Source organism: Piliocolobus tephrosceles, unplaced genomic scaffold (genome assembly GCF_002776525.5).
Source record: "Piliocolobus tephrosceles isolate RC106 unplaced genomic scaffold, ASM277652v3 unscaffolded_43463, whole genome shotgun sequence".
In the NCBI taxonomy this organism is placed as follows: Eukaryota; Metazoa; Chordata; class Mammalia; order Primates; family Cercopithecidae; genus Piliocolobus; species Piliocolobus tephrosceles.
Genome location: NW_022328158.1, coordinates 1 through 11,402, shown reverse-complemented (window position 1 = coordinate 11,402; position 11,402 = coordinate 1). Strand labels below are relative to the sequence as shown.

Below are 11,402 nucleotides of genomic sequence, written 5' to 3'. Positions count from 1 at the left end.
GGAGTCTCGCTCTGTCGCCCAGGCTGGAGTGCAGTGGTGTGATCTCGGCTCACTGCAAGCTCCGCCTTCCGGGTTCACACCATTCTCCTGCCTCAGCCTCCCGAGTAGCTGGGACTACAGGTGCCCGCCACCTCGCCCGGCTAATTTTTTGTATTTTTAGTAGAGACGGGGTTTCACTGTGTTAGCCAGGATGGTCTCGATCTCCTGATCTTGTGATCCGCCCGCCTCAGCCTCCCAAAGTGCTGGGATGACAGGCTTGAGCCACCACGCCCGGCCGGCCCTGGGTGCTTTTTAAGTAGACATGGGGTTTTATCACATTGGTCAGGCTGGTCTCGAACTCCCGACCTCAGCTGATCTGCCTGTCAGGCCTCTGAGCCCAAGCTTAGCCATCGTATCCCCTGTGACCTGCACGTATCCATCCCGATGGCCTGAAACAACTGAAGATCCACAATAGAAGTGAAAATCGCCTTAACGGATGACATTCCACCACTGTGATTTGTTCCTGCCCCACCCTAACTGATCTGTGTTCTTTATAATCTCCCCCACCCCTAAGAATGTTCTTCGTAATTCTCTCCACCTTTGAGAAAGTCCTTTGTGAGATCTACTGCCTGTCCCAAAACCTCTGAGAACGAGTGGTAATCCCAGCACCCTTCGCTGACTCCTTTTTCGGACTCAGCCGCCTCCACCCAGGTGAAATCAACACCAAGCCTGTTCGGTGATCTCTTCACGCCACACACGAAACAGTGCCCGCCTCGGCCTCCCAAAGTGCGGGGATTACAGGTGCAGGCTTAACCACGCCCAGCTCCTGGATTCCTTTTAAATGGTTTTCACGTCAAAGTGAATGGCCGGGCGCGGTGGCTCAAGCCTATAATCCCAGCACTTTGGGAGGCCGAGATGGGCGGATCACGAGGTCAGGAGATCGAGACCATCCTGGCGAACGTGGTGAAACCCCGTCTCTACTAAAAATACAAAAAACTAGCCGGGTGTGGTGGTGGGCACCTGTAGTCCCAGCTACACGGGAGGCTGAGGCAGGAGAATGGCGTAAACCCGGGAGGCGTGAGATCTCCAGCGTGAGCTGAGATCCGGCCACTGCACTCCAGCCTGCGCGACAGAGCGAGACTCCGTCTCAAAAAAAATAAAATAAAAAATAAAAAATAAAAAACAAAGTGAAGGCAAGTCTACGTGGAGCCGGCCTCCAGCAGGGCGTCCAGGAGGCCGTGTGGAATCCACCCCCACCAGGCGCGCCCTGGTACCTGGGCGGCCACAGCTCTTCATGGTCTCCAGGTATCGGAGGAGGGCCTCGGTCTTCACCGTGTTTCCCCACCAGTAGGGGATTCCTGGCCACAGCTCGCAGTGCCGGCCCAGGGAGCTCTCGTCCTCATAGGAGACGATGACCTGCTGGCCCCGGGACCACAGCTGCCGCAGCGTCGGCAACTCCTGCAAGGCACCAGAGTTAAGGGGCGCAGGGGAGAGAGGAGAGCCAGGGACACGGGGGGCACCCAGGAGAGAGGAAGGCCGGGAAGTGGGGACACCGGAGAGGGAGGACAGCCCAACATGTGAGTATAAACCGAAAATGAAATTCTGGCCGGGAGAGGCGGCTCACGCCTGTAATCCCAGCACTTTGGGAGGCCGAGGCGGGTGGATCAGCTGAAGTCAGGAGTTTGAGACCAGCCTGGCTGATATGGTGGAACTCCGTCTCTACTAAAAATACAAAAACTAGCGAGGCGTGGTGGTGGGCACCTGTCATCCCAACGACTCAGGAGGCTGAGGCAGGAGAATCGCTTGAACCCGAGAGGTGGAGGCTGCAGTGAGCTGACATCGCACCACAACGCTCCAGCCTGGGAGACAGAGCGAGACTCAGTATCAAAAAAATTTTTTATTTTAAAAATGTTTAAAAAGGAACATTTGTAGCCAGGAACAGACGTGCACACAGGGGGCCCCAGGTGCACAGCGGGGCAGGCATGTGTCTCTGCCGTTCTGAGGCTGCTACCTGGGCTCCCGTGTGCCGGCAGCCCTGGGGAAACAACAAGGACCCTGACCGGGGGTGGGGGCTCCATGGAGCCAGCAAGATGCTGTGTGTGTGTGTGTGTGTGTATGTCTGTGTGTATATATATACACACACACACGCACATATACATATATATATATATATTTTTTTTCGAGACAGTCTCCCTCTGTCACCCAGGCTGGAGTGCAATGGCGCGATCTCGGCTCACCACAACCTCCGCCCCCCGGGTTCAAGCTATTCTCCCGCCTCAGCCTCCTGAGTAGCAGGCACCCGCCACCACGCCCAGCTAATTTTTGTATTTTTAGTAGAGACGGGGTTTCACCGTATTGGCCAGGCTGGTTTCGATCTCCTGACCTTGTGATCCACCCGTCTCGGCCTCCCAAAGTGCTGGGATGACAGGCGTGAGCCACCGTGCCTGGCTGGCGCTGCACACATTTCTAAACCCGTCACGGGAAGTTCTCACCAGGGTCCCCCCCGCACTGCGGGAGAGCAGGGAGCCCTGTTCAACGGCTTCGCCTGCTACAGGGATCATCGCGGCACCCACACCCGGGGCGCGGCAGACGGAGTCTGAGGGTCACGATCCCCCTGCCCCAAGAGAGACGTGGGGACGGCCTTCCCCCTCCTTACCCCACGAGGACACAGCATGTCCCCGAAAATATTCTTTATGCAGGCGACCAGGTACTCGTGCAGGTCCTCGGTCAGCCCCTCGAAGTTCCTGCAGGCCAGGATGACCACCTCACGTGGGTGCCGCTCTAGCCACTCCGAGATTTCCGTGAGCGTGTCCTGGGGAGGGCGGGGCAAGGCTGAGTCCTGCATGACTCCAACAACACAGGGAATGCCGGGCGCGGTGGCTGACACGTGTCATCACGGTACTTTGGGAGGCGGAGACGGGCGGATCACCTGAGGTCAGGAGTTCGAGACCAGCCTGGCCAACATAGTGAAACCCTGTCTCTACTAAAAATACAAAAATTAGCCGGGCACAGTGGCACATGCCTGTCATCCCAGCTCCTCGGGAGGCTGAGGCAGGAGAATCGCTTGAACCCGGGAGGCGGAGGTTGCAGTGAGCCGAGATCGTGGCCACTGCACTCCAGCCTGGGCAACAGAGCAAGACTCCATCTCAAAAAAAAAAAAAAAAAGCAACAGAGAAATCCCCGTCACAGATTCCCAGGGGTCAGCGTCTCCTGTCTGGGTCTGCAGGTGACGTCCCCATCCCATTAAAGGCCAAGCATCTCCTGCCCAGATCTGCATGTGGCCGTTTCGTCCCCACGGGAGCTTGGCCACCTCCGGCTCTCCCCGTTGCGTCCCCCTCAGCCCGGCCGCACCTCCACCAGGGCCGTTGTGTACACCATGTGGACGAAGTGCAGGTTCTTCTCCGAGCCTTCCAGCATGTGAGCGATCCGCAGGTCCAGGTACCGCACCCCGGCGTCCAGCTGCTCCGTGACGTCCAGTGCCTGTGGATAGAGGCTGCCGTCGTGTCGGCCTGGCTGAGCGCCGCGTCTGGGGGCTCAGGAACGGGCTGCGAGGTTGTCCACCCACACGTCCTGCTGTCCAGGGGGACGTGGATGTTGAAACAACAGCTGTTTGTTGGTGCTGGGAGCTCTGCAGCCACGGGGACCTGCATTTGGAAAAGCTGATCTCCGGGGACCTGGCCTCTTTCAACAGAGCCTGTGAGACTCTGTCCTGGGGAAATGCACCTGCCCCCGCCCTGACACGGGTCTCACTCACGTCCCTGCAGATCCCCAGTCACCCTCTTTCTGGCTGTCACCGGAAGGGGCTGCAGTTGGGGCAGAATCTGCTACGGTCGGTCCTCAGTGCCCAGGACAGTCTCTAGGAAGCATCACTAGCGTGGGGGACACCAGGAGGTGCCGAGACAGCGCGGGGCGGGGGTGGCTGGGATGGAGACAGCAAGGGGCTTGGGGGGTGAGGTGGGTGGGAAACTGTTCCAGGAAAAACCGAGGACAGAGAGAAATGCAGGAAAAGGAACCAGCACTTCCCCTCCCTCCACACACAGCAGCACTAGGAAATGCAAAATTGTTTTTTCATTTTTTTTGAGATGGAGTCTCGCTCTGTCGCCCAGGCTGGAGTGCAGCGGCATGATCTCAACTCACTGCAAGCTCCGCCTCCCGGGTTCAATTGATTCTCCTGCCTCAGCCTCCCGAGTAGCTGGGACTACAGGCACCCGCCACCACGCCCGGCTAATGTTTGTATTTTTAGTAGAGACGGGGTTTCAGCGTGTTAGCCAGGATGGTCTCCATCTCCTGACCTCGTGATCCGCCCGCCTCGGCCTCCCAAAGTGCTGGGATGACAGGCCTGAGCCACCATGCCCGGTCTCTACTAAAAGTTTTTAAAAATCAGCCTGGTGTGGTGGTGTACACCTGTAATCCCAGCTGCCCGGGAGGCTGAGGAAGGAGGATCCATTGATCCCAGGAGGTCAAGGCTGCCGTGAGCTGAGATCGCACCACTGCACTCCAGCCTGGGTGAGAGAGCGAGACTCTGTCTCTAAAGGAATGAATGAATGTGATTATTAGGGAGAAAGTGTCCTGTCTCCCTGTTTCCCAGGAATGAGCAGTCACCTGACTGCAAACTGCAGAGCCACCTCCCATCCTAAAGACACAAGAAATGAGTCCTTGTTTGTCTTGAGTGCACAGATGAAAGGGGTTGTCTCTGCTGGGATAGAATAGGGCAAGACCCTCTCCATCTGCGGCTCTAGGCGGCCACCTGCTATGCTCATGGCATTAGCTTTACATCATTTAATAAAAACACTGGGCCGGGCGCGGTGGCTCACGCCTGTCATCCCAGCACTTTGGGAGGCCGGGACGGGCGGATCACGAGGTCAGGAGATTGAGACCATCCTGGCTAACACGGTGAAACCCTGTCTCTACTAAAAATACAAAACATTAGCCGGGCGTGGTGGCGGAAGCCTGTAGTCCCAGCTACGCAGGAGGCTGAGGCAGGAGAATTGCTTGAACCCAGGAGGTGGAGCTTGCAGTGAGCCGAGATCGCGCCACTGCACTGCAGCCTGGTTACAGAGTGAGACTCTGTCTCAAAAACTAAAAAATAAAATAAGCAAATAAAAACAGTGTTCAGGGGAACTCTTCTGCCTTTGGAAAGGGGGCTCCAGGTGGGCAACAGGTTTTGGTTTTCATCCTGTCTCCCTGGCTGGGATAGGGGCTGCATTTTGCTGGAAAGCCACAGTCACCATCTGCCTCCTGAGCCCACAGGGCACCACTCAGACCCTACCTGGGTGATGGGCCATGTCAGCACCACGGGGCGCAAACCCACCTGGGTGACGGACCACGTCAGCACCGCAGGGCACAGACCCTACCTGGGTGACGGGCCACGTCAGCACCAGGGGACACGGACCCTACCTGGGTGACAGACCATGTCAGCACCATGGGGCGCGGACCATACCTGGGTGATGGACCATTTCAGCACTATGGGGCGTGTGATGCAGGGGAAGGCCTTGTTCAGCAGCTGCAGCAGCCTGGACTCCTCGTGCGAAATGGGGGACTTCTTGTTCAGGCAGTAGGTCATGGTGTCGTGGCTCCCTGAGAGCAAAGTACACGTGGACATGTCACCATCGGGCCCGTCCCTGCCACCTGCTGTGAGTCGCTCGGCCACCCGCCTACAGCACAGGCCCAGGCATGGCAGGAGGGGTGGATGTCGTCCCCCAAAACTCATGTCCCCTGGAACCTGGGAACGGGACCTGTGTGGAAACCGGGTCTCTGCAGATATCATGAGGTTGAAATGAGATCATCCCGGAGTAGGGCAGGCCCCAAATCCAGTGACAGGTGTCCATCTAAGAGACAGAGGAGGAGACGCAGACACAGAGGAGGAGGCCACGTGGCGACAGAGGCAGAGACTGGAGTGATGCAGCCACAAGCCCAGGGGATGCCTGGAGCCCCCAGGAGCTGAGAGAGGGAGGAAGGAGCCTCCCCTAGAGCCTCAGGAGGAAGTGTGGTCCTGTCCATATCCTGATTTCAGATTTCTGTAGCTAGAACTGGGAGAAAGTAAATTTCTGTTGTTTGCCACCTCCTAATGTGTGGTCACTTGTCATGGGAGCCGCAAGAAACACAGACCTTTGTGGAGTCTGACTGATGGCTGACGTTTCCATTTTCTGCCTATGACATGTAGCTGTTGTTTCTTAAGATACATATATTTAAGTATATGCAAAAATATTTATGAATATAACATTTAAATATCAATAACATAAATATGTGTATATACAGATATATATCTATATATAGAACTCTGAAAATATATGTATATATGTATATACACATATACATGTATATATACACATATACACGCATATACACACATACATGTATATATGCACATACACACATATACACGTATGCATACACATATGTATACGCACATACAAGTATACATACATATACACATACACACATATATACGCATATACACATATACATGTATACATACACATATACACGTATATACATACATACACACATACACGCATATACACACATATATACGTGCATATACACATACACGTATATATACACATATATACACATAGCTGTATATACATATACACAGATATACATGTATATATACTCATATACACATATATACACGTATCTACAGGTGTACACACATCTGTGCATATGTGCATGTGTGCATGTGTATATATGTGTATGCATAAGTATAAATGCGTATACATCGTGCATGTGTATGTGCCTGTATCTACATGTGTCCACGTGTAGGTATATACATGTACATGCACATGTACCTGTGCGTGTGCACAGGGGCAAGCGTCTATACATACGTGCATGCATATGTGTCTATGTCCACGTATGTACATGTTTATGGATGTATATGAATTATGTGTATGGATACCTGTGTGTGCATATGTGCAGTTACATATGGATATACACGTCTGTACAAGTGTAGGTGCATCTGTGCATGTGTGCATTCATAGATGTGCATAAGTATGTGTGGACACATCTGCACATCTGCATCCATATGTGTTTATGTGACCCTACATCCATGTATACATGTGTGCATGAGTATGTGTGAGCCTCTGTCCATGTATACATGTGTGCATATGTGTGTGCTTATGTGCATGTATACATGTGCCTGCATGGGCCTCCATGTGTATGTGTGCTTCCATGTGCATGTGTGGGTATGTGCATGTGTGCATGCGTGTGTGTGCATGTATGTGTTTATTGGTGTGGGCATGTGTGTATGTGTGTGCATGCATCTCTGTGTTTCCATGTGCATGTGTGTGGGCATATGCATGTGTGCATGTATGTGTTTATAGGTGTATGCATGTGTGCATTTATGTGTGTGTGCATGCATCTGTGTGTTTCCACGTGCATGTGTGGGTGTGTGTGCATGTATGTGTGCATGCGTGTGCATGAATGTAAGTGTACGTGCCTGAGTGCATGTGCGTATACGTGTATTTGTGTGTGCCGGCATGTGTATGTTTCCATGTGTATGTGTGTGGGTATGTGCATGTGTTCATGCATGTGTGTGTGCATGCATGTGTACGCGTGTGCATGCATGTGTGTGCATGAATGTAAGTGTACGTGCCTGAGTGCATGTGTGTGGGCATGTACATGTGTGCATGCATGTGTATGTGCATGCATGTGTGTGCATGTGTATGTGTGCATGCATGTATGTGTGCATGTGCGCATGCATATGCATGAATGTAAGTGTACGTGCCTGAGTGCATGTGTATTTGTGTGTACATGCATGTGTATGTTTCCATGTGCGTGTGTATGTGCATGTGTGCATGCATGTATGTCTCTGCACGCATGTGTGTGTGTGCATGCATGTGTGCCTATGTGTCCATGTGCATCTGTGTATGTGATATGGTTTGGTGGTGTCCACACCCAAATCTCACCTTCAATTGTAGCTCCCACAATTCCTAGGTGTCATGGGAGGGATCTGGTGGGACGTCACTGAATCTTGAGGAGGGTTTTTCTCATGCTGTTCTGGTGACAGTAAGTCTCCTGAGATATGATGGTTTCAGAAAGGGGATCTCCCCGGCACACGCTCTCTTGTCTGCCACCATGTAACATGTGACTTTGCTCCTCATCTACCTTCTGCCATGACTGTGAGCCCTCCCCAGCCAGGTGAAACGGTGAGTCCATTAAACCTCTTTCTTTTATAAATTACCCAGTCTCAGACATGTCTTTATTCGCAGGGTGAGAACAGACCAACACAGTATGCACGTGTGTGTATGTGTGCATGTGTGAAAATGTGTATGTGTGCATATGTATGTGTGCATATGTGCACGTGTGTGCATATATGCCTTGCATACGTGTGTACATGTGTGCATGCCTGTGTGTGTCCATGTTTGCACATATCCATGCCTATGTACATATGTGTGTGTCCACGTCGGTGTGATCTGTGGGATTTCCCTACATCCAGGATTGCTCCTACAGTCAGCATCTCCACTGGGGAACGCAGAGGCAACAGCCCCCGCCCCACCCCACCCCGCCCTCACCTGGGATGGAGAGGTGGTGGAGGGGCACATCCCACAGCCGGGGACACAGTGTCGACATCCAGTCCTCGTTGGCATTTCTGCAGCGCAGGTTGGAGAAGCTGCTGGAAGTGCTCACCTGCCCACCCATCGGAGGTGAACCCTGGCCAACCTGAAGGAGAATAGGAAAAAGAGGTTTTTTATGGTTAAACTTGTGCTGCTGACACAGGGGTCATGGCTTTCCCTGGGAGGGGCTGAGGTGGTGGAGAGTGTGTGGTGGAGATCAGACTTCCTGAGAAAGGGGAGAGAGGGGCCGGGCGCGGTGGCTCACGCCTGTCATCCCAGCACTCTGGGAGGCCGAGGCAGGCGGATCACGAGCTCAGGAGTTCAAGACCATCCTGGTCAACATGGTGAAACCCCCTCTCTACTAAAAATACAAAAATTATCCAGGCGTAGTGGCGGGCACCTGTCATCCCAGCTACTTGGGAGGCTGAGGCACCTCGTGATCCACCTGCCTCGGCCTCCCAAAGTGCTGGGATGACAGGCGTGAGCCACTGCGCCTGGCCTTCTCCCTTCCTTCCTTGTGGCCTAATAAACTCTCCGCTCCTTAAAACCACTCCACGTGTGTTCATGCCGTTTTATCTAAACTGGCGCGAGAACAAGGACCCCGGTGTCCCTCCAGTCAGCGGAGCCGTAGCATTTTGGTGCATTGGCCGGGAATTCATTCATCAGAGCGGTGAGGATGGGACGAATCTCACCCTCAGATCTGTCCTTTAATCTCAGGGTTGTCTTCCAGCTATCCTACCGCAAAGCTTTCCTTCTTTCCTTCCTTCTCTATCCGCGGTCTCTCACTCTCTGTCGAATGCACGGGAATTTTTACAGCCTAGGGAAGTAATCCTGTTAGGCCACATCAGGAAATACTGTCGACCAGGGATACAGCTCAGGAAAACGCTGTTGCAGTCTTCCAGGAATAGAGTTCTCCCAGGGATACAGCTCAGTCTTCCAGGAATAGGGTTCCCTCCTTTTCCCCTAAATAAAGTTACTTGATACTAATTCTCTAGCAGATGCATGGTATTTCCTTTTTTTTGTTGTTTTTTTTTTTTTGAGACGGAGTTTCGCTCTTTTTGCCCAGGCTGGAGTGCAGTGGTGTGATCTCAGCTCACTGCAACGTCCGCCTCCTGGGTTCAAGCGATTCTCCTGCCTCAGACTCTCAAGCAGCTGGGATGACAGGCACCTGCCACCGCGCCTGGCTAATTTTTGTATTTTTAGTAGAGACGGGGTTTCTCCATGTTGGTCAGGCTGGTCTTAAACTCCCCACCTCAGGTGATTCGCCCTCCTGGGCCTCCCAAAGTGCTGGGATGACAGAGGTGAGCCACCGCGCCCGGCCGGTGCATGGTATTTCTAAGGCAACAGCGCCCCCTAGTGGGAACAGAAATCCTCTTCGTGGTCGGGTAGCACTTTGGGAGGCCGAGGAGGGCGGATCACGAGGTTACGAGTTTGAGACCAGCCTCACCGACATGGTGAAACCCCATCTCTAGTAAAAATACAAAAATTAGCCAGGCGTGGTGGCACACGCCTGTCATCCCAGCTATTCAGGAGGCAGAGGCAGGAGAATCGCTTAAACCCGGGACATGGAGGTGGCAGTGAGCCGAGATCATGCCACTGCCCTCCAGCCTACTGACAGAGCAAGACTCCATCTCAAAAAAAAAAAAATAACAATAATAATAATAGGCACCAGGAGGAGGCCCAAAAAGAGAAACCTCAGGAGAAGACAAAGCCTCTAGTAGCAGCTTGGCAGGCTTGCAAACTCCAGGATCTCCCCAGGTGCATCCGGTAGTTGCTAAAAGTGTGGCAGGCCTGGACATTTTAAAAAGGAATGGCCGGGCAGCAAGACAGAGTCCCCTCGCTCCCGTCCAGCCTGTGGCGAAAAGCAGTGGAGACAGAACTGCTCCCAGAGTTGGAGATCAGTGGATACAAATCCCCTGCTCCAGTGGCTCAAAATGCCATCACAGCACACGGCCGCGGGCGATTCCAGAAATGGAAGAAAGGAAAGCAGACCACCTTCTAAACAGTAGAGCCGTCCTCTCTCCTTTCTCCTCCCTCGTCCAGGCCTCCTCACTTCCTATAAGGGGCATCTCAGGAAAAACTCTAATCCAATCTTTTTCTCAATCTTAGTTGTAGTTAGGAGGACCTATTTACATATGTTTCCAAACCACTGTCATGACAGCTCTACTGTCATGAAAAGCCTCCAAGTTAAGCCTAGGAAATAACTGTTTCCACTGCACACAATGTGCCAGGACGACTGCCCTCTAGGGACAGCTCTTAGCCAGCAAACAGCCAGTAAAGCAAGATAAGCCAAGTCACTCTCCGGACACACAAGAGCTCAATTAGCTGACAGCTCTTATAAAAGCACTTAAATTACGCCAGGGAAATGTAGCTAACATGTATGCGGATTCCTAGGACACTTTCCTGATTATTCATGCTCATGCTGCCATTCAGAAGGAAAAGCATCTTCTTACTACGAATGGATCTCCTATAAAATATCACCAGGAAGGCAGGGCGCGGTGGCTCATGCCTGTCATCCCAGAACTTTGGGAGGCCGAGGCGGAAGGATCACCTGAGGTCGGGAGTTCGAGACCAGCCTGACCAATGGGATGAAACTCCATGTCTAGTAAAAATACAAAAGTTACCTGGGTCTGGTGGCGGACGCCTGTCATCCCAGCTACTCAGGAGGCTGAGGCAGGAGAATCACTTGAACCCGGGAGATGGAGGTTGCAGTGAGCTGAGAATGCACCCCTGCACTGCAGCCTGGGCAAGAAGAGTGAAACTCTGTCTCAAAAATATAGACAGATAGACAGATATACAGAGATAGATAGATATAGACAGATAGATATAGATATAGAGAGATAGAGATGATAAAGAGATAGAGAGATA

At 52.7% G+C, this 11,402-nt stretch overlaps 1 protein-coding gene across 4 annotated transcripts in view; it reads right to left on the bottom strand.

The window, feature by feature from the left end:
• LOC113224059 (PI-PLC X domain-containing protein 1) overlaps window positions 1-11,220 on the bottom strand; it is a 19,706-nt gene extending 8,486 nt beyond the window's left edge. For 3 of the 4 annotated variants that reach the window (XR_003309021.2, XM_026453345.2, XM_026453344.1), the window contains exons 1-6: window positions 11,159-11,220; window positions 8,493-8,640; window positions 5,420-5,556; window positions 3,331-3,459; window positions 2,636-2,791; window positions 1,254-1,437 (exon numbers count right to left, since the gene is read on the bottom strand). Coding sequence is in view for 3 of the 4 variants with exons in the window: in XM_026453345.2 (XP_026309130.1) it covers window positions 1,254-1,437; window positions 2,636-2,791; window positions 3,331-3,459; window positions 5,420-5,556; window positions 8,493-8,640; window positions 11,159-11,185 (781 nt within the window). In the remaining variant the exon portion in view is untranslated. Of the gene's footprint in view, window positions 1-1,253; window positions 1,438-2,635; window positions 2,792-3,330; window positions 3,460-5,419; window positions 5,557-8,492; window positions 8,641-9,226; window positions 9,505-11,158 lie in introns of those variants that run through there. The other variant, XM_026453346.2, reaches the window with a different exon arrangement.
• Window positions 11,221-11,402: the final 182 nt, after the last annotated feature.